The sequence below is a fragment of the Anguilla rostrata genome, chromosome 3 (genome assembly GCF_018555375.3).
Source record: "Anguilla rostrata isolate EN2019 chromosome 3, ASM1855537v3, whole genome shotgun sequence".
NCBI lineage: Eukaryota > Metazoa > Chordata > Actinopteri > Anguilliformes > Anguillidae > Anguilla > Anguilla rostrata.
The window spans coordinates 13,202,281-13,223,789 of record NC_057935.1 but is presented as its reverse complement, the minus strand read 5'-3'; the positions used below and the strand labels follow the sequence as shown (position 1 = coordinate 13,223,789).

Below are 21,509 nucleotides of genomic sequence, written 5' to 3'. Positions count from 1 at the left end.
ACATGTTCCGAGAGCAAGGCAATGTATCGCGTGAGAAGTATTTCAGACAGAACGGAACAAGAAAAGGAAGGAGGGGGGGAAAAAAAGCTGCAGTTAAAGTAGGGCAGAAATCAAGGCGTTTATTGAGGAAACAAACAGCCTGATGAAAAGCCCCGAAGATAAGTTTGCCAGGACTAGCCTGTGTTCTCTGAGGTCATCGACCAGTCTCCTGACACCGTGTGCGTGTGTGCGAGCGCATGTGAAAGTGTGTGTGTGTGTGTGTGAGGGCGTGTGAAAGTGTGTGTTTCTCTCTGTCTGTGTGTGTGTGTGTGTGTGTGTGTGTGTGTGTGTGTGTATGCGTGTTTATTTTAAAATTACATTTTTGATTTATTTCTTTTTGGATGAGTGCTCTTGTTTTGATTTGCGCTTTGCGGTTCGCGTCCGTCTCGGGCCTTCCCTAATGGATCGCAGCAGGTGCCCTCGGGTCTTTGAGAACAACCCTTTCCGATTTGTTCCCGCTTTTCACGGTCACGTTTCCGCCCCGGCGCGGTCAAGGTGCGGCGCGCTCCGAGGGGAGATTTGTTGCCGGTAACCACAAAGTCAGAGCTGTTTTCACTTTTACTTTGCCCGTTAGCGCTGCCAGGCCTTCGGGGATTGGTGCGCAGTGGAACCGCTTTCAGGGGCGAATGGGGGCACGCTCTAATCGGTTTTTAAACAGTGGGGGCTCCTGCACTTTGACCTTATCACACTGTGACTGGCACACGGCCACACTAACTCTCTTAATTTTTTTTCTTCCTTGTTACTCTCCTGACTGTCTGGCACAAGTGCACAGCAGGCCCAGTTACTGACTGCTGGGAATTAAATTACAAACTACAAGCATTTTTTCTGAACATCCATTGCCAAAGGACTGATTTGGGGCTGTTTCTTGCCTTGCCAAGAATTCCTTCTGGAAGAACGGATGTTCTACAAGGCAGAAGTCTGAAAAGGATATTGTTTACGCGTACATGTATATGTGTGTGCATGCACGCATGTGTGTGGGTTTTGCTTTCTCGTAAACACCTGTTCGCTGTAAAGACAGTGGCCCGGCAAGCAGGCAGCTGTCGACATCACATCACATCACATCCTGTTAGCTTTCACCTCAGCTGTAACCTGTTCAACCCATTTTATTTGCTGTCTGCTACTTTACACCAGGCTCTGCCAGTGGAGGATGGGCTTCCCCTCTATAGCAAGGTTCCTCTTGAGATTTCTTCGTATTGGGGAGTTTTTTCTTGCCACTGTTTGAGGGTTTTCTCCCCACTGGGATTTTTTTACATCATCTACCTGCTATTTGGGGGTTCAGGCCTGGTGTTTGCTCTGTTTGCTCTTTTTGCTCTGTGTCTTGCCTTGCTACTCTGTAAAGTGTCTTTGTGACAGTTCTCTGTAAAAAACACTATACAAATAAAATTGAATTTAATTGAATCACTGTTCTGAGCCTGGCTTAGGCCATTGGCTGACTGACTGCTCCAGTCATCACTAGCTCTCTTGCTGTTCTCTATTGCTCCCTTGGATATTTTGCTTAGTCACCAGCATGTACAGTTCCGTTTATTGGACGGTTATGTTCAAAAATTGTGCCCGAAGAACTGTGTGCAGTATCGCGTGAATGTTGGAAAGGACGGAAACGTCAGGTTCATTTCTGTCTTTCTGTCTTGTGGCTGTCCGGAGCCTTCCAGCGCTCGATGTGTCGGGTTATAATTCAGCACGAGGCGAGTGAGTGAAATGAAATGGAAAGGGGGAGGTGGCCGTCCGTGGCGGTGTTGACAGCACCGCGTGTCCCGACCGGGGAAGCCTATTATGAGCTCTCATTGCTTGTGTTAGCTTGATGTGTTGATTTCTAGCGTCTGGTCTCATTCATTATTTCTGCTATTTTTGTCCCCTCCACAGAGTCAAATGGAAAAAGGAAAGAGAAGAAGAAAGGTATAGTAAGCAAGCGTTTAATATTTTGTGTTTTTGCTGTAGGCCTGTCATCGTGCTACCATTCAGTCCTCATGCATGTGATGTGCTTTTTTTAACAAATCATACTCAAAATCATACTGTTCCTAAATGGGTTCTTTCTTCCACTGGTGTTCAGCTAAAAAAGGTCCACCTGGTGCGCCTGGCCCCCCAGGTCCTCCTGGTCCTCCGGGGCCACAGGGCCCCCCCGGGATTCCTGGTATTCCTGGCATTCCAGGCAGCAACGCCATGGGCCCGACGGGGCCACCTGGTCCCCCGGGGCCACCAGGGCCACAAGGGCCACCCGGACCCCAGGGACCAGCAGGTACGCCTTCTTTTTGCATAGACCTGTGGCCTTAAAGAAAAGCATGGACAACCTACTCTTACAAAACTCTTACAACCATACCAACCACAAAGCCTGAGTATACCCAGGTACTGTGTGGTGAAGGTACCCATGTGTGTTTAGCTTTTTGATGAACAAATGAAACTAGTGGCTGCAGTTGCCCTAGGCTACTACACTTCTACTACTACCACTAACATATGCTCTCTTTTCTTCAGGGGGCCTTGATAAAGTCAGACTGAGAGAAATGCAGGTAAGTTGCAATCGTCTGAATAAACAAAACGTTTCAAACTAATTCTCATTTCTCGATCACCTCTTTGTAATTCTGAAACTGAAAAGGTTTCCAGGTTAACCAAGTGGGGTTTTTGCATCCATTTCAGATTTTAATCTCTATAGGTGCGCTCCTATTGTGTTTTTTGTGGTCAGGGGGAAGTGGTGCGTCCAACAGGAAGTTGCAGTTTCAAATCCAAGCATTGAGACCATGGCTTTGACTGAATGAACATTTGTCCTTAACTTTGACTTGCATTTCAAAATTTTTATTTTTTTTTGGGGGGTGGGGGGTCAGCAGTGAATTCGTGAACTCATCAAACGGCATTTACGAAGAAGAAATAAATACTTTATTGTTTTATTTGTTTTATGAATTTATTTGCAAGTCAAAGTTGAAGACAGATACCTACAGAAAATTGCTTTAATACAGAATGGCACTTTACCTGAACATCTTCAGTAAATATTCAGCTCTAGAACTAGATACATTATCTCTGCCTGTTGAGTGCACCGTGAGTATAACCTCAGAACTGACTTGAGGTGCAGATTCCTTTCCATAGACAGTTGGAACAGTAATCATATTAAATGTAAGACTTTCTTTACAAGTTTTCCCATTCTCTTCTCCTTGTTCTCCAGCCTGCTGTGGCTCATTTGCAGGGCCAGGAAACAACCATACAAGTCAAGGAAGGTAGGCCTCAAATTATACACGCTGCCATGCTGCCATGCCTGAATGTGCAAAAAGCCATCAATTAGCGTGACTGTCACGAACAAAGAAAGCCGAGTCATTTGTAAGTGCTCCAGTCAAGAAATAAAAGAGTGTAGTACTTGATAGTATTAAGGTGATAGTATTGAGTCAAGAGCAAATCACATTGCAGTTGGATTGAAGCAGGTCAATGATAAGGCCAGTCAGTTTTTTTTTGTTACAGCTGAGGACTACAACCCCATTCCTGGAGGGGCCAGTGTGTTTGCCGGCTTTTTATTCTTACTCAATTTTCGAATCGCCCGCATGCACCAATGCTAGTTGGCTTTTCACTCAGACCTGAATAAAATGTTTTCAACCGAGGATGCATGAGCTGTCCGCAGCTGTAACTCACAGCTTGGCATGAGAGTCCCAGGACAGGTTTTGGGGCCTGGTTGTGCTCCCGGCCTGTGGAGTCGCTGGCGGATGCTGAGTGAGCACTCTCTCTCTTTCCCTCGCTGAGATCTTTCAGAAGGCGTTCTGAGGAACTGGAGGATGATCTCCGTGCACCACAAGGTGTTCAAGATGCACTCGCGCTCGGGGGAGCTGGAGGTGCTGGTGGACGGCACCTACTTCATCTATAGTCAGGTAGAAGTGAGTACGGTCTTGGGCCTAACTCCGCCTCGTCCCCGCCGCATGCCCCGCCTCCCTGGTCCAGCCGGCCCCGACCAGTTCTGGACTGGTAGTAATGCACGTTCATTTTGAACTCTATTAAAGAAAGGTCACCCTTATTTAGCGTAATAGAATAAACTGTCCCACTTGTCAATTTTTACATACTCTTGCATGAAAACCAAATGGCAGAATTCTGTAGAATATACCGTGTTCGTTATATAAAAGTTTTATATTTAATATTTGTTTCACTGTGTGAGTGAGATATAATATTTCTCTCCAACGCCCCCCGACCGCTCTCCTGTCGCGTCCAGGTTTACTACCTCAACTTCACTGACATCGCCAGCTACGAGGTGATGGTGGACAAGACGCCCTTCCTGCGCTGCACGCGCAGCATCGAGACGGGCCAGCGCAAGTTCAACACCTGCTACACGGCGGGCGTGTGCCCGCTCCGCGCCCGCCAGCGCATCTCCATCCGCATGGTGTACGAGGACACCTCCATCAGCATGACCAACCACACCACCTTCCTGGGCAGCATCCGCCTGGGAGACTTCCCGCCGACCGGCCACTCCTGAGTCCCAACGGTTGTCCCGTCCCCCTCCTGCCCTCACCATCGCCCCCGCCCTTCTTTGATCCTGAGTCCCACCCACACCGTTGCCCCCGCCCCCTGTTCCCTGCTCCCATTTCACCCCACCCAGACCATTGCCCCACCCCCTGTTCACCTTTCACCCCACAAATACCATTACCCTACGCCCTGTTCACCTTTCACCCCACCCACAACTTTGCCCCACCCCCTATTCACATTTCACTGCACCCCCTCCATTGCCCCACCCCCTGTTCACCTTTCACCCCACCCACAACTTTGCCCCACCCCCTATTCACATTTCACCCCACCCCCTCCATTGCCCCACCCCCTGTTCACCTTTCACCCCACCCCCTCCATTGCCCCACCCCCTGTTCACATTTCACCCCACCCACACCATTGCTTCTCCCTCTACTCACCCCTCGCTATAGTTCACACCCTCATCCCGACTCTGGCCAGAGTTTGCCATTGCCAGTATATACATATATATAAACAAGCAATGCTAAACTCTGCCGTTCACATGTTGGGGAATCTTTTGTTTCTGAGTATACAGCCCCTCGGTTTAGACAACAAAGGACGACATTTGCTTTGATGAGCACTGTATGTACCTACCTGTATATACACCTGTACTTCAGACTGCATCCTGCAGCCCCCGCGGATAAGTATCTGTTCATTCCACTGTCTCCACGGCGACAAGGAAAGGACAACATAAACACAGGCCCATACAACTACAAGTGGAGGGAGAGAAACTTTTTGTATTCCCTTCAGGTCTTTAACAGGGACATTATTCATAAAAACACGAATAATTGTGTTGATTTTTTTTTTTTTTTTTTTTTTTTAAAGAAAAAAAAATGCTAATGCATTATCAACTTATACAAATATCCTTTCCCAGAAACTTTTGAATACACCTCTGGGAAAGGCAAATTGTGAGACCAACAAATTTTGTGGGATTACATTGACATGATGGCATGTGTATGAGCACACTTTGATCTGACTCTCTTGCACACATGATCTTTATTTATTGAGATGACTCCAGGTCTGTAAAGGTGCATTTCTTTTGTGAAAAAGCAGGCCTGACATTTAAATCTGTAGCTAACTACTTCTTTCTTCCAAAAATGACAATATTAAACTACAGCAATTATATTGCATTTCTTCATGATAAGATGCAAGAGAAAAATGTTTCAATTTCACAGGTTTCACTTTAAGAGGAATGCATAAACCAGCTAAAAATGGTCTAATAACTTTATTGTGTTAAATAAAAAATCTCAAAACACCAATATTGTCATTTTTGTTCATTTTGATTAGTCTTTGCCTGCATATTATACAATGGTATTGTGTCGCTCAGTCCAGCTTATAATTTCATATCTCATTAAATGTTTAAAAAATAAATTCTTGGCTTTGTTTGAAAATTGGTGTGTTAGACCGCCATCACTGCTTGTATCAGATTTCATGATGATGTCCCTGTGTACCGGCCCAAAGGAAGCCATTTTGTGCCAGCTGCCAAAATCAAAACAACTGAACAACTGGAAGCCATTGAGAAATATCTCAGCAAAGCAAACACAAAACAAATAGTTTCACATCATCACAGGTCTCCAGTGATTTCTTCTTTGGTGCAAATTTTATTTCAATTTTTTTATTTTATTTTATCGATTAATGGTCCTTGTTTTGGATCCAGACTCATCCCAGCTTCCAGAGGGTTATTGCATATGCAATATTTAGTATTTCTGATTTTGAATGCTGTGTAATCTCAGCTGTTTAGCAGGGCATTGGTTTGGAAATTTGAGTTGCTGGGGCAGGAGTTTCAAATGCTCGTATTTTGAAGCAAAGGCCGTGGGCCCTGTTTTATTGAGTCTCAGTTCAATGCACATAATGAGAAGTGTTTTTTGTGGAAAAAGGCCTGTTTGTTTTCCTTTGGTTATGTTTCAAAATGGAATAACGTCTCAGAGCTGAGTTTTAAACCCATCGTTTAAGGCCCAGACAGACTCTTGCAGACAGCAGTGGAAATGACTTCAATGCTTTTGGGCCAAATTAAGATTAGTGAACTTCCCACTGTCAAAGTACTCCAGGTGGTATTGGATCCAGTTATGTTTTCGTTGACAGAGGTTTTATTTAACTTTAGGATAACCCATCTCTGAACACTTTGAATTCCTTTGATTGGCTGGTGGTAATTTCAATAAAATGTTTGACATGTCTCATCACTGAAGAAATGTCTTTTTTGCTGCCTTTCTTGAATGAACATGTACTTTATTTTTCAAGAACATGTATTCAAATTGTATGTCATGTTTATAACATTATTTACGGTATAGCCAAAAGGTTTGTCACTTTTTATAGCGACTTGTGTCAACTGATTCCAAATTGCCAGATGGTATCCAAAAGTATCTGTTATCCTAAATTACAGGCCCACTGATTTGATTATTACCGATATATCTACTAGGCTTTGGTTAATTAGTTATCCCCCAAGTTCACATCAGAGCATGTTGCAAAATTGACAGAGGAATATGTAATGTCCACACAGTAGCTATAGTTTTTTTTTTTTCTTTTTTAGTTTTACTTTTTTCTGTTTTTCCTAGTTTATTGTCCCTAGAAGCCATTATCGGCAGCCTTTCTGTTCAGTTGGATTGTGTGACAAGTCATGGTAGTAAAAACCTTTGTTATCCTACTTTGTGGAATATGCTGTACATTTGTAAACTGTATTGTGGTTGTACATATGTATATATAAATAGAATGTACTTTTTTTGTAAATGGACTTTATTTCTCAATTCATACAATTAAAGTCTTTTTCAGTCATATATTGTCTTCTGTTTGGTTTGGAATGGTCTTTTTTAGCTTAGGTTAAGGACTAATAACCACTTGATACCTCAACAGGCTGAGAAGGAAATTTATTTTGGAAAATGGCAGCCCATAATGTTGTATGGGGTATAGCCAGGAGATGTCGACTGGTTCATCATGGTTTTGCTGGGTTATGAATAACCAAACAAATCTGAAGATAATTTTTTATTGTTAATATTATACACTGTCCATATTCTGTGAATCAAACTTGCACCAGTTTTCATGTTCCTGTGTGTAATTTGAAACAAAATTAAGCAAAATTATTCTGACCTGTGATGTACATTTTTGTAAAAAATACTGTAATCCTGAAAGTAAGCGTCTATTCTGTACATAATTAGTCGTTTCCTTAACTTTGCAGGCTGTTTTTGGTCATTCTTCACCAAATATATATATGGCAAATTGAGTTGTATACAAGTTGACCTGAAGTTCCTCTTTTGGTGTCTATTTTTAAAATTGAACATTGCGTACTTTAATTTCCTGCCCACGCAGTAACGAGAGAGTCAGACATGTGATGCGTCTATGTGCCTAAAACTAGTTTGATTAATCATGCCTTGGTGGATTTCGGTGAAGAATGTCCTCTCCAGGAGTGCAGCCATTACTCAGTACAATGTCTCGATGTTTGTGACTGTGGTGGCGTTATCCCTCAGTCTCATTCTGATTCATGAAGTCAGTGTTTTAAGAAATGATCTGGAGAAACTCAAAGGGGAAATTTTGTTTCACTTGAGCCAGTCTGCTTCAGTAGATCTCCACAGTGGACAGGGTATTCCTGAGACATGGGAGGTATGTAAGGTGCTAACTGCAGCTTCTGTTGCAGTTTTTAAAACATGTTGTGAAAATATCTTTTTTTTAAATGTTATTTTGTGTAGAGAGGATGGTGAATAGTCATAGGTCATTTTGTGTGTTGACTGTTGTCGTTTAGAAATTAAGGTCAAGTTCCTCTGCTTTACGTCATACAAAAACCGAGAGAGGTCGGCAAGATCCACTTAAGACTTCCTTCTTGAGAATGAAGCGAGAGCAGGGTGGCCATGTGGGTGAGTGCTTGTTTCACAACCGCTATGCTGATGCGCCTGGATTGCTCCATGCAAAACTGTGCCTCCCCTGTCAGCTAACACACGGTGGTGACAGTTGTACTATGAGTCGCACTATGAGACCACAAGCTTTATCATCCTAGCTGTGCATGTAAAATGGTTGTGGTGGTAAATTGAACCACTGTTAGGTTCTTAATGACGGCAGAAGAAAATTTCCACCGTTCTTCCTGGCACACCACGATGAGTCCCACTGAAATCGTAAACTGTTCTGCTGAGTGGACCATTAAACGGTCAAGTAGGAATATTTAACATATCCACCTTTAACGTCTCCATCTTCTGTTCACAGCACAGCGGTCATTTCTGCAGCTTATTGCCACAATCAATGAAAACCTAGTCCTCAGAGGTACGCAGTTGTTCCACAATGGTCCTTGGCCTTCCCATTGTGCCAGGCCAGCGCTAATGCTCATCCCTGAGTGACTTTTTAGAAGTGGCTGGTGCTGAGACTTGTTTTTGCATGTTTGACTGAGAGGCTATGCTGAGCAGCGTTTGAATAACAACCAGTGAAGATGAACATTAATCAGTATTCATCAGCCACTCCCCCAGTTGAAATCAATACTTTCATTCAACCTCTAGTTGGTGCCTACCTTTTTTATGTTTTACAATAGGTTTAAGTCCTGACACAAAAAAGAGGTTTTGTATCAAGTTGCATTGCTATTGTTATTGAATATACTGTGATTTCAAATATTTTCTTTTCTGGTTTTGTGCACAGATAATGTGACAGTGATTCCTTGGACTGTTTCTATTCAGAATGGGGAAGCCGTATCATCGAAAGACAATAAAATAATTGTACAGCAAGATGGCTATTATATGGTGTTCAGTCAGGTAGAGAAACCACTTTTTGACATTACCACACGGTGCTATCCTATCGCCATTGTAAGACTGTGAAACTCCGTAAATGCCAATGATACATTACATTAAAAATGGAAGTACATGCATGCTGTAATGATGACCTTTGAGACTATTGAACCCTGCACCAGGTCCTGTTCCACAACCCTGAGGTAGTCATGGGCCATTTGATCCGCCGACGCAAGTCCAACGTGTCTGGAACGGAGCAGAGATTTACGGACCTGTTGCGCTGCCTTCAGGAGATGCCCAAAAACAACTGCGCCAACTCCTGCTACACTGCAGGTGAGCCCTTTGACCTCTGAACTCTGATCTCTGAACCAAGTCTAGGGCAAACTAAAAGTGTTTTGATGGATATTTGAAGGAGAGACAACAATATCACAATACGAATAAAAGTATTTAAAAAAGCATTTGGTGCATGCATGTGCACTTGAGTTTCTACTTGAACCCGTGTCTGTCCTTTAAAAGGCATTGTGAAGCTGGAGCGAGAGGATGAGCTAGAACTGGTGATTCTGGATCGACCTCAGGCTCAGGTTGCCATGGAAGCAGACTCAACCTTTTTTGGAATGATACATCTCCCCTGAGAACACCTGCACAGAGCCACGCCCCTCCCCGCCTCGCCGTGGGTCTGAGAGCATCACACCTGCGTAGTAGCATGCCCATCCCCAGAGCATCACACCTTCACAGCGCCATTTCCCAGGGCACCATAACTGCAGTCTCTTTCCCCTCTGGCCCTTTTGATAGCCTATTTCCTCCAGATAGCATTTTCCTCCCAACTCCATGGCAGGAGCCTACTAGCTAGCATCAGTGAGAAATGTGCCTCTCCTCTGGATGGTGCTAGGTCCCTCTAGTAGCACCGCGAGGACTGTGGAGTTCTGTGGAATTATCACTGGTGCAAGAGGAGCACTTGAACTGCAACCCCCTTGGAGAACAGGTCACACAGTAGGAGCCACAGATGGTAATTCTGAATTGTGGAGAGAGAGAGAAAAAAAAGTTTATTCCCTGTTTTAATAATGGTCTGTAAAAATAGTCTCAGTGCATCTGTGTAGAGTATTACACTATTTACATGCTTAGCTGACACATGTATCCATGGTAACATCACTTTGTGCGCAGCTGGATATTTTGCTTGTAAAGTCTAAAGATGCCTGTAAAATCTGAAAGCGTTCCAGCAGAATAATGTTCCACACGTAATGTTACTAACCAAAATGTAGTTACGTGAAGGAATGCTATTTCTGAATACTGGTGAAAATTGATGTTTCTTTCATAAATGTCTGCAATCTGCAGTAATTTTACTGATTTCTATTACAACCCAAAATATATATTTTGTTCTGCTGAAAATCTCCATCTGATCTAAGATTTTGGTTGCTTTGCCATTTCACCAGCACAGTAGAAATGAGCGATTATATACTTTCCTCTGTCAAGTAAGGACCTGCGTGTGTCTGTTGGTGGCGTCATTCCGGGGGCAATGGAAACTGCACGGCAGGAGGAAGGTTTTACAGGGTGAAGGATAGGCGACTTTTCCAAATGCAGACGGTGCCATGTGTGTGCACGCATTTATAAACAATGCTTTCCACTATCTCCTCGTATCGCAGTAACATGATGAAAATTGTGTTTGAGAACGGTTTTGAATTCTTGATTTCTAGGACAGCAGGGAGATTCCTCAAAATAACTTTTTTGAGAAATGACATGACCCACAAATGCCCGCAATGTAACTAAGGGGGATTTAAATAATGAGTGTGTTCTGTGTGCGCCTAGGAAATGTGGTTTGTGTCGTGCAAACTTTGCGTGTGTGAACATCCAATCAAAAAGCTTCCATCAGCCAGACAGCTGTGGTGGGAAATAAAAACAAATATTTACAGTGGGGCCGCGGGACTGTTTGGGAAAGCGTTCCAATTAATGTCGCGTTAAACTATTTTGACAGCGTCTCCTAAACATTAAAGAAAAAAATGTGCCCTTTATTTATAGACTGGAAAATGTTTACTGTTGAGTCAGGGGATGGCTCTGAATTCAGAAAAAAAAAACATTTTGTGTCTGTAAAATGACAAAAACACAAATTTATTGGGTGTCGTGACACCACAAGAAGTAGGGGGATCCCCAATGTCCTGGCAAAGTTTCCAAACTTGCCTCAATAATTCCCTCCCTAACATCTGAACTGATGTTTGGCACAAAATGGTGGCCATGCATCCCCAGGTGGTTGCCACGCACTGATGGTTGAGTTGAGTTTGTCTGCTACTATTTGAAGCACTTTGTTATTGTGAAACTGGACATATAAATAAAACGGACCTTGACAGAATTAATACTATTATAACCAATTTTATAAGGCATGTATTAATATTTTCTGTAGCTTGAAACAAGCTATCAAAAAAATGGTAAAGGTTGTCATGAGCGGTGAAAAGCAATGTCCTTTAAAAGCACCTATTTTAATGTATAATATATCATTACTGATTGCCATTTCACTCAACTTGCTGTTAAATGTGACCACAGGCCTTCTGTTTTTTTTCCCACAATCCACTATACCTGCCCTCAGAAATTCCAGCCATCTGATGTAGGAGGATCACATGACACATCCACCTGAATCATGTCCATCTTCTCTGAAAAATTTGTCAAAACCACCAAGACATTTGCATAGAATATTGCATGTTGCAAATCTAGAGATTCCAATTTTTCGCATTGATGTCTCATACAGAGCGTCATGGGTTACACGCATATTGCAGAAGTTTCGATCCGTTGCCTGCACATTCTCTCAGAGCACTGTTGGCTCCAACAGTCAGTTGTGATAAGTAACAATGAGATTTTCTCAAGTCTGATCTTTGATATACCAAAACAGTCTGTGCCTTTTATTACACTGTTAATACCTTCTAGATTATGAGCACTGTGAGAAGGAGCATTGGTGCCAAAGCATCGTTCCTACCCCCGCAGTCCTTGCACTTTCATTTCAGTTAATCCCATGATTAGTTCTTTACACATTCATAATCATATTGGCCGAGGTTTTCAGACCCTGCCAGCAGTGTCTGTGGGTTTTCAGGGTGTTTCAGCACTTGAGCGATAAACGTAAGTCACTGACTGGCTAAATTAGCCGCTGATGGAAGAGAAGCCACAAAGACACTGCAGGCCTCCGGGACCTGGAGTTTGGCAGCCCTTATATAGGCAATGCTGAATTTACAGGATTGAAAACAACAGAAAAAAAGAAAAAGCAAAACAAATGCAATCACTTAAATGGTTGGACACGGCCTGGCTTTGAGGGTATCGCCACCATGCACAGTGAGTCTGACGGACGCTATCTCTGGCTCCCAGCACCCTGCCATGTCACAACAGGAAGGTGACTTGTCTCTGGATGTCAGCTGTTGGCAGAGTGCTTGTTGAGGGCCTGTCTTTTCTGTTATGCCTTCAGTTATGCCGCGGGGAACCCTCCTCTCAGGGGAAAACCACAGGCTAGGCCAGCTGCTCTGGTACCCCTTGCCTGTCTCAATGAGAGATGATTCTTTGGTAGTTTCCATAATTTACATTATGTATTGTACATCAGGGGATGCCCTGGGTTTGTGAACGTTAATGCAAATTATAATTGTCGGTGTGCACGTGCGTGCTCATACATATTTGTGAATCTTTGTGTTGTGTGTGTGTGTGTGTGTGTGTGTGCATGTATGTGTAGGTTTTTGTGTTGTGTGTATATCACACAGTGTGTGTGTATGCATATATCACATACTGTGTGTTATTTGTGAATGTGTGCAGGGTTGTGAGGGTTTGTGCGTGCGGGTGCGTGTTACTTGTGTATGTGCATTTGTATGCATTAAGTCAGCATGTGTGTTTGTGCGCACATTTGTGTTTTGGTGTGTGTGTGTGTGTGTGTGTGTGCGTGTCTGTGTGTATTTGCACACGCCCCCCCCGCTTCCCAAGCTTTCATCAATTTCATCTATTTCTGAGTGTCTATTTATTTGAGACTCTGGGATTACCTTGCTGTCTGCCTTGTCTGTACCCTTTTTCATTAATTGTTTTTCCCTTCTATTTTGGACACTGGGATGGGGGCAGGGAGGGGTTCTGTTATCATTCTGTTATCACAGGAGAGCAGCCGGAACAAACAGGAGATGAATGGATCTGTCCGGCATGGAAGGGAAAATGTTCCCTGCCTTCACAACCCAAAGTAACATTGGCATACTGGCGATTAAAAAAAAAAAGGAACAGCGCAAAAAAAGTGCTGTTAGTGACCAGATGAGAGAGAATTTAAACTGCATAAATTTTTTTTAGGTTAGGTTAAAATTAGAATAAGCAGAAATTGCACTTGAATTTCTGACTACACTAGTAGGGTGAATGGAATCAGCACGCATCACTTCCTCTCCATCACTCCCACGGTCTGGGAGTTTTTTTTTCTCCCCCCCCCCCTTGCTTATGATAACAGAGCTATAAACGGAGACGCGGGCCACTGAGCTGCGAGGCATGTAGCCTGGCGGTAGGAGAGAGACAGGATGACCGCCGGCACCTTCATCTGCGTCCTCCTCACTCTGTGGTCTCGCTCGCGCGGTGACTCCGGCGCCTTCCGCGCGACGCCCGAGGAGCCCCGCGCACCTTCGACTCCACCCGGCTGTGTGAAGGTAGGCCTTCACGCGCTGTCTCCACCTTTTACACCTTCTAGCCACCTTTTCACATACGGCCAGTCCAGTGAAATGAAAAGTTCTAGGCAAAGCAGTGCTGTTGTAAGGACGTGCGGTGTGTAGGGCAGACGTCTCAGGTCAGGATGGATGGGGTTCTCAGTTTGAGGAAGGGATCACAGCTGGCCCTCTGTAGAGAGGTCACTGGTCTATAAACACAAACAAGAAGGAGCAGATGGGAGACAAGGGGAAGGCGATGGAGAAGAGGTGAGAGAAATGGGAAACAAATTGAGAGGTAAAAGGGAGATGAGAAAGGGATAGAGAGGTGAAGAAGGTAGTCTGAAGGGGATGCCGGAAAGATGGATAAAGGGTAGGAAGGATGAAAAATTGATGGAAAGGAAGATCAGTGAAGGGGAAAATAGGTAGAAAAAGGTATGGAAAGGTGAAGAAGAGATGGAGGAGAAAATGTGGAGGTGAAGGAGACATTAAAGGGAAAAGAAGTGAAGGGGAGATGGAGGGGAGGGGAGGAGAGATGTTGGATACTAGCCACGATGTTGCAGATGAGGTATGTATAGATGTCTCTAGTTTGGGGTACCTTCATGAGGGTTATCTGGAGGCTTCTCTCCTGAATCTTAATTTAAATCTCTAATATGAATGCAGTGTACCTTCTTTCAAACCTGAGGAAAAAAATGAAGCCACTTGTACCTGTTGTTGAAATTTGTTATGGGATGAATGCAAATTCAGTACAACTACTATTGTATGTTCTTACAATATTTTACAATATTTCATATATTTTGTGAATATTTGTGATAATTTTGTCCAATCTCAAAACATAACTATGGTGTTCTTGAGAAATATATTATTGAAAAATATTGCGCAGTGTATGTTTTCCTGATTGAAATACTATATAGTGAAAGTAAATTGGGTTTTACTACTGGAATTCATACAGTCTGCATTCGTGGATATATGTACTGTATGTACTATGTGTGTATGCGTGTTTATATATATATATACACTACTTAATTCTTTTTTTGCTGAAAATAATTCTTCAAAGAATGTAACTACAGAACTCATAACAAGCATCAACAACATTTTCTGTACTTACAACAGGTCAGTCCTGAGAAGCTGTCCTGCAGAAACCTGAATCTGACCTCCGTTCCCACCAGGTTGGATCCGGGGCTGCGGAGACTGGACGTGTCCTACAACCGGATCAGAGACATGGGTGTGCTGGAGCTGAGGGCTCTCCAGGAGCTGGACGCCAGTGGGAACGGCCTGCGATTCCTGCATGAGGGGGCGTTCCAGAAGATGTTCAGGCTGCGTGCACTGAACCTCGCAGGCAACGCTCTGAACGAGAACGCGGCCTCCAACTCCAGAGCATTCTGGGCCCTGCTTGGGCTCCGCAGCCTGGACATGTCCTCCAACGCTCTGAGCCAAAGTGCTGCAGAGCTTTACTTGGACAGAATCTACTCATTGAACCACTTGAATTTCGCGGGTAATGCCCTCACCAAGCTCACGTCCTCACTGTTCTCCAGGAGCCACTACCTCAGTAGCCTCGACATGGAAAACAACCTCATCCTGGACATTGAGGAGGGCACGTTCGAGCCCCTCAAGAGGTTGGTCTGGCTGAACCTGGCCGGCAACAACCTGGCCTGCATATGTGATTTCAGGCTTCATGGGCTCAAGTTCCTGAACCTCAGCAGGAACTCCATGGAGTTTTTCATCACCCACCGTAGTAATGAGTCATACCAACTGGAAACACTTGACCTGAGCTACAACAACCTTCTCTATTTTCCCATACTCCCCAAAATAAATAATTTGAGATATCTCCATTTGCAGAACAACAGGCTGGGCATCTTAATGCCAGAAAGGTCCGTTACAGAAGCAAGCTCTCTGTATGAGGAAATACATTACAGTACAGTAGGCAGCTATGAGTTATATTCTAATCAGAGCCTGGAGCTGCTGGCTCACTTGGACCTGAGCAACAATCAGTTAGCGTCTTTCCCTTCTGAAACATTAAGCCACTTGCCTTCCCTGGAGGCCTTGAACATGAGCAGCAACTGCCTGCGTGATTTTGGCCACAATGTCGTCCCAAAAAACAGCAGCCATTGGGGCACCCAGCAATCAGAACGCCTCCCCTCATTGCGCTCCCTGGACCTTCAGTCCAATCAGATTCAGTCCCTCGGACTGGCTGAGGCCCTGCCAGAGATAGAAACGCTAAACCTCCGGAGCAATCTGGTGAACCCATGCGCTGGCAACGAGTCTGAGCCTTTGCAACTGAAGAACGTCAATGGTGCCCCCTGTGTCTCATTCAGCACGATCAAAACTCTGAGACACCTCAACCTCGGAGAGAATGGTATCAAGACTCTGTTCCCACACACATTCCAGCACACTCCTCTGGTGTCGCTGGATCTGTCTGGAAACCAGGCCATGACGATGGTGGGAGGAGCCCTAGAGGGCCTTCAGGGGACCCTGGAGATGCTCAGCTTCTCTGGGAATGAGATGCAGGGCTCAGACCTCAGTCTGCGGTGTTTGGTGAAACTGAGGAGACTGGACCTGGCCTGGAACAGGCTGGAGGTTCTGCCGGACCTTGTGAGCTGTTCCCCACTGCGGGAGTTAGATCTGAGGCACAATGCCTTCACCTTTCTGGACGGGCGTCTCCTTACCGGACTGGCTTCACATCTGGATGCTGTCTTAGTCTCCGGCAACGCCTTCAACTGCTGCTCCGCTGGGTGGCTGGAGCTCCTGCGCGGGGCTAGGGTTCGCATCCGCGACCTGGATGAAGCCACCTGCTTCTACAGCCGCAACGGGGCCATGTCTGTTCGTTCGCTAAGTGACCATTCCAAACTGTGCCGCCCCAAGCCAAAACTTGTTATTCCGATAGTTACCCTTCTCATTGCCGGGTTTCTGTCCCTCATCATCATCTTACTCCTGGTTAAAGGGGCCCCTTGCAAAAAATGCTCTTCTCTCAATATGAAAAGCAACAAAGTTGCTTCAATCCAGTACCGTAACAATGAGCAGCCAGCTGCCCCAGTGGCTAAAATCAACATGTCTGACAGTGAACTCAAGTACGTGGAAGCTTCGACGTAAAAATATGAGCAATTTGCTGCTGCTGAGCTAGACTTCAGTTACATTGTTTTCAATGTCTAGGGCGGGGCTTCCCAACCCTGTTCCTGGAGATGTTCAACCTAATGTTTCAACCCTAATTTGGCATGCCTGATTCTACTTTGTGATGGTCTTTTCCTCGTCTTGTCCATTATGACAAAATCAAACATTTTTAATATTATCGTGAGTCTTTAGTCTTGGCTTATACGTTTTGTGATGGCCAACAACACAATTTATAATCCGACACTGCCAACACCCAATAGGTGCTCTGTCTTTAGCCCTGTTCAAAAGGAGTTAGTATTGCAGGATAATGTCGGTCATGTACCTATTTTAATCATGGCACATCAGTGATTTCAACGGGCAGTCCATACGGGAAAAGCCTTTCCCTTTATTACTCCCCAAATTTACTGAGGGGACATGTCTGTTTGGCTGTTTCCCAGTATAGGCCTATTCGTCACACATTCCTACCAGGGGAAAAAAAACACAACACACGCATAACATTATAAAGAAACAATGTTTTTTTTTAAAGATTTTTTTTTTAAATTTTTAAACGTAAAAAATATGAATATATGTAGCTAATTTGACAAATCTTACAAACAAATATATATGAAATATATTCTATAAATAGGCTATACATAGCTGTAGTATTATGAAGTATTATAAAAATGTAAAATAGCTGTAATTCACATCAAATATTGACAGATTTGTCCAGACATTAATAGAATTATCGGAGGATCTCAGTGTTTGCAGAAAAACAAACAGCCGGAATTATTATTTGTGTGCTCACTGACATGGTCGTTCCAGATGTGAATTACGCTGCTAAAAATTACAGTATCTGATCTTTTCTAGTTAATTGAATCCCGTCTGGGCACTGGTGTTTCCAACACGATGGAGCTAAAACAAAACAAATCTCCAAAATAATATTGTTGCAATCTTATAATGTGCGAAGCTGCATGATTCCCAGTCTTGCAGACAAACGTGTGCACCTGTAGGACTACAAACCCATGACTTATGACAGATTGTTGTTTAATGTGAAGGTGTGTCAGATTTTAGTAATCTAAATCTACCCCGGAACTAGGAACCTTTTGAGGAACTCAGTGCGTTTCCACCGCAGGAACTAGGGTCTAAATTTAGTTCTGGGGGCTTTGTTTTACCCCCCAAAACGTTCCTGCTCGGGGGGTAGTACTTTCCGAAAGTACAGGAACCTTTTGGGTGGAACTTGCAGCGCTGAACATTTCTGATTGGTCGAGTACTCGTAGCGTTTGTGTTGTATTTATTTTCCGCCATTACCCGCCATGTTTGAAAATATGCAGCGGCAAACCAATTTATTTTCATAATAACTTCAAATCAAACGTGTATGTTATGCGGCGCAGTAGCCTACTTTTGGTTATAGCCTATCAACGTCTTGGAATTATAACGTGTGCTCTTCTGTTCTTTTCTTGCTTTAGTATTCGTTTTATAAAATGCTAAGCATTCGTGCTGGGACAGCATATTACGTAGGCTACCAAAACATTCAAACGGATTAATTCGGTTGCTGAATATTTTCTTCCGGATTTTCTTTGTTAGCCCGTTGTAATTGACTCAAAACGTTTGATACAGTTGTGTGAGGTATGCGGTAGTTCTGCATAATTAACATTGGTGATACAGTACAAGCAAACTGGAAATCACCTTCCGCACTTTTTATCCGGGTAAAATAACAGGTTAATTCTAGTAATCTTCCCTTTAGCTTTTTCAGACTGCCGTAATTTTACTCAATTTTACTGCCATTTTTCAATTCCACGAAAAGACCAGGAAGACTGTGGACTCATTTATGGTGCATGGTTCGCATCTGGAGGGCACACTTCGCTGCTCGGCTAGCAGTAACTTCGAAGGAAAGCAAACGGTGGCTGTACCACTACTAATTTACATTTTCACGCAAGTCCGAGTTTTCATTCTATTCTTGTCATTTTGCGATTAGCCTATATGGAATTGACGACGAGAAAGTAATAAAACAGCTAATTGTTTACAACGTGTGCATGTTTTCTGCTGTTAATTAATGTGTTTGAGAGGATATATGAAAATCAATAAATACAAAAGTAACCATATATAGTCATTGTTGGTAACCCGTTGTATATACGTGGAATAAACCCCTCCGGGCTGTCCCGGTTATTAGAAAATAATGTAGGCTACTTCGGTGGTAGTATGGGGTTACAGAAGAAATCATATGACAGATGGACCGACGACAACGTCAGTGGGCTAATTTGCCTAATCTTCGCGGTACTTTAGACCCCGGTGGAAACGCAGACAACCATTGGCTGAAGGAACCTTTTAGTTCCTGGTAAAGTAGTTCCTGGGACTGAAAGTTCCGGGTAATTTTGGTGGAAACGCGGCTTAAGAGCTGTCTCGTATATGGGAGGAATACAAGCTGTGTGCTACTGTACTGGGCTAAACAATGCATGCATTTGTGTGTGTGTGTGTGTGGGGGGGGGGTTATTTCCATTATGTATAAGCTTTCTAGAACCAAACAATGCTAATCATAAATATGCTATGACAGCCTGTCAGTGATTACTGTACTTCCTGCACCACTGTTCTTCCTTCTTGTTAGTAGGGCCTAACCACAGATATGCCTGTTTTATTTGATAAGCCACTTGAAGAAAAGCATGGACTTGTTTTAAAACAGTTTGTGTTTACTGAAGTCACCTTATATGCTGTTGAAATATATATATATATATATATATATATATATATATATATATTAACAATATGATGTTGTTCATGTAAATAATATGATGTATGTGCAGCTAGATGAATGAAAAGCTGTGTTGATGTTTTATGTTAAGTGGTAGTTATGGTCGCTACCCTAAAAATATATTTTTATCCAATTAAAATTATTTTTACTTACTCATCACAATTTTTGATGTCCGTAATGTTCTTTTAAGACATTGTGTATTAAGTAAGTGTACATTTATGATACTGATATTTTCATATTTCATACACATACTCAAATATTAATACATATTTTCCTTAACTTGACATGGAGGTTTATACTATACATACATACAATAACATTATAATGCTAAACATTCCTGAATGAACGAATTGAAGGTGGACTTTGGAAGCCCACCATAATTTATTGGATTTTTTATTCATTTAACTATGATAATTATCCTCATTACTTGCCCCACTTCTCTACACAGTCACATAGATTATATAAATAACATGTTTAGAAAAGTGAGGAAGTCACTTTACTGCTAAAACCATGCTGCTTGCTTGTGACAGAAATGACATGGTATTTCATATTGGGGTTTTCCTGCAAAATCCCCCTTATATATTTTGTAAAACAAACCCCCTTTAAATAGTTTCATAGACTGAAATCATGTGAACACCACACCCACACATGTGTGCATACCCTTCAAAATACAACCAAATATCAAGTTTTCAAAAGAAGAGAATGCTGACTCTCTTTCCCTGTGAGTGATACTTGAAAAGTGTGACTGAATTTCAGCCTGATGGCTCATTAATTCCTATCAGGTCATGTGATATTAAATAGCATAGCATTGCACAATATTATGTTTCAACGTTAACATTAGCTGTAAAAATTACCCCACAGGATTCAATAAAAAGTATATCTTATATCTTATCTTATCTTATACACACACACACACACACACACACACACACACATATATATATATATATATATATATATATATATATATATGTTATATATATATATATATATATAGTATAGTAACATGTTTCAACAGTCTGGGGATGGTGAATACATTTTTGAGATAAAGTACCAAAATGGCCCCTGTCTTAGTATCATTTCATTTATATTGTATAATGTATAGAAACCTTCCTAAAGTCATTTTTTGGTATATTTTTAGTTTGAGAAATTGCACAGGTGTGTATTAGTCTAATCTCTGAACTTTCAAATTTTGAGAATGGTCTTATGCCTTTAATATATGGAAAATGCCATCTTTCCAATGAAATTTATTCATGACATTTAACACAAGAATAGATATTACAATGCCCATGATGATCATAATCCCTATTTAACAGTGTAAGTGCACTAGTGTACGGCCTTCTGGCTCTGAACAATCAAAGTTGTACATGAAAAGAAGTGAACATTTAATAGCAAAAAATGTTTTAAATGTGTTTAGTTCAAGAGCCAGATGCTCCAAAGTGTTTATTGTGTTCTTAAGAATATAAAATTATGTGACATTTATTTTAAAAAATGACGTGTAGAGTCCCAGTAAATCTGTGAGTGCTAGCTAGAATGCCTGAAGACAGTGCTGTTGCATCAGTTGTGCTTGGTCTGTTACCACCACCTAGTGGGGATATGCATTTGTCCGGTGTTTGAAACTACGGATTGGAGGGGGGGGTTTTTGAAGGGTTTTATGTGTGAAATATTGCTCCTGTCAGTTTGAACATTTATGTTATCCAGTAGCCTATTCATTTATGATATTGCCAAAACAGCAACCCATGAAAATGAAAACTAAATTCAGAAGTGAAGAAACTGAAATTGTTTTACATCAAATAAGTATGTGAATGAACTATTTGTTGTTGAAACGATTGCATGTGTTATTCCTAGTTTTAA

The 21,509-nt window shown here is 42.6% G+C and overlaps 3 protein-coding genes across 10 annotated transcripts in view; all 3 read left to right on the top strand.

Annotated features, from left to right (window-relative positions):
- Nucleotides 1-7,271, top strand: part of LOC135250242 (ectodysplasin-A-like) — a 47,931-nt gene extending 40,660 nt beyond the window's left edge. For 2 of the 5 annotated variants that reach the window (XM_064326336.1, XM_064326340.1), the window contains exons 3-8: nucleotides 1,900-1,932; nucleotides 2,087-2,272; nucleotides 2,506-2,540; nucleotides 3,188-3,239; nucleotides 3,754-3,884; nucleotides 4,214-7,271. In XM_064326336.1, the coding sequence (XP_064182406.1) occupies nucleotides 1,900-1,932; nucleotides 2,087-2,272; nucleotides 2,506-2,540; nucleotides 3,188-3,239; nucleotides 3,754-3,884; nucleotides 4,214-4,474 (698 nt within the window). In that variant the 3' untranslated portion in view covers nucleotides 4,475-7,271. The remainder of the gene's footprint in view (nucleotides 1-1,899; nucleotides 1,933-2,086; nucleotides 2,273-2,505; nucleotides 2,541-3,187; nucleotides 3,240-3,753; nucleotides 3,885-4,213) is intronic. The other 3 variants (XM_064326339.1, XM_064326338.1, XM_064326337.1) reach the window with 3 other exon arrangements.
- A 458-nt stretch (nucleotides 7,272-7,729) lies between these two features.
- Nucleotides 7,730-11,103, top strand: LOC135250244 (tumor necrosis factor ligand superfamily member 13B-like). Of its 2 annotated transcripts, XM_064326341.1 has the most exons (6): nucleotides 7,742-8,091; nucleotides 8,231-8,342; nucleotides 8,686-8,742; nucleotides 9,109-9,221; nucleotides 9,377-9,527; nucleotides 9,711-11,103. In XM_064326341.1, exons 1-6 carry the CDS (start codon nucleotides 7,858-7,860, stop codon nucleotides 9,824-9,826), a joined length of 783 nt encoding a protein of 260 aa, XP_064182411.1. In that variant the 5' UTR covers nucleotides 7,742-7,857; the 3' UTR covers nucleotides 9,827-11,103. The 2 variants fall into 2 exon arrangements, with proteins under 2 accessions (XP_064182412.1, XP_064182411.1); XM_064326342.1 differs by lacking the exon at nucleotides 8,686-8,742 and having other exon boundaries at nucleotides 7,730-8,091.
- A 2,535-nt stretch (nucleotides 11,104-13,638) lies between these two features.
- Nucleotides 13,639-17,463, top strand: LOC135250241 (transforming growth factor beta activator LRRC32-like). Of its 3 annotated transcripts, none has more exons than XM_064326332.1 (2): nucleotides 13,639-13,828; nucleotides 14,936-17,463. In XM_064326332.1, exons 1-2 carry the CDS (start codon nucleotides 13,703-13,705, stop codon nucleotides 16,910-16,912), a joined length of 2,103 nt encoding a protein of 700 aa, XP_064182402.1. In that variant the 5' UTR covers nucleotides 13,639-13,702; the 3' UTR covers nucleotides 16,913-17,463. The 3 variants fall into 3 exon arrangements, with proteins under 3 accessions (XP_064182402.1, XP_064182404.1, XP_064182403.1); XM_064326334.1 differs by having other exon boundaries at nucleotides 13,688-13,828; nucleotides 14,992-17,463; XM_064326333.1 differs by lacking the exon at nucleotides 13,639-13,828 and adding an exon at nucleotides 13,847-14,390.
- The last annotated feature ends 4,046 nt before the right edge of the window (nucleotides 17,464-21,509 follow it).

Coding starts and splice junctions, on each gene's coding strand:
- LOC135250244 (XM_064326341.1), top strand. CDS start 7,858: ATGCCTTGGTGGATTTCGGTGAAGAATGTCCTCTCCAGGAGTGCAGCC. Junction 8,092..8,230: donor GTATTCCTGAGACATGGGAG/GTATGTAAGGTG, acceptor GTTGTCGTTTAG/AAATTAAGGTCAAGTTCCTC. Junction 8,743..9,108: donor TGAAAACCTAGTCCTCAGAG/GTACGCAGTTGT, acceptor TTTTGTGCACAG/ATAATGTGACAGTGATTCCT.
- LOC135250241 (XM_064326332.1), top strand. CDS start 13,703: ATGACCGCCGGCACCTTCATCTGCGTCCTCCTCACTCTGTGGTCTCGC. Junction 13,829..14,935: donor CTCCACCCGGCTGTGTGAAG/GTAGGCCTTCAC, acceptor TACTTACAACAG/GTCAGTCCTGAGAAGCTGTC.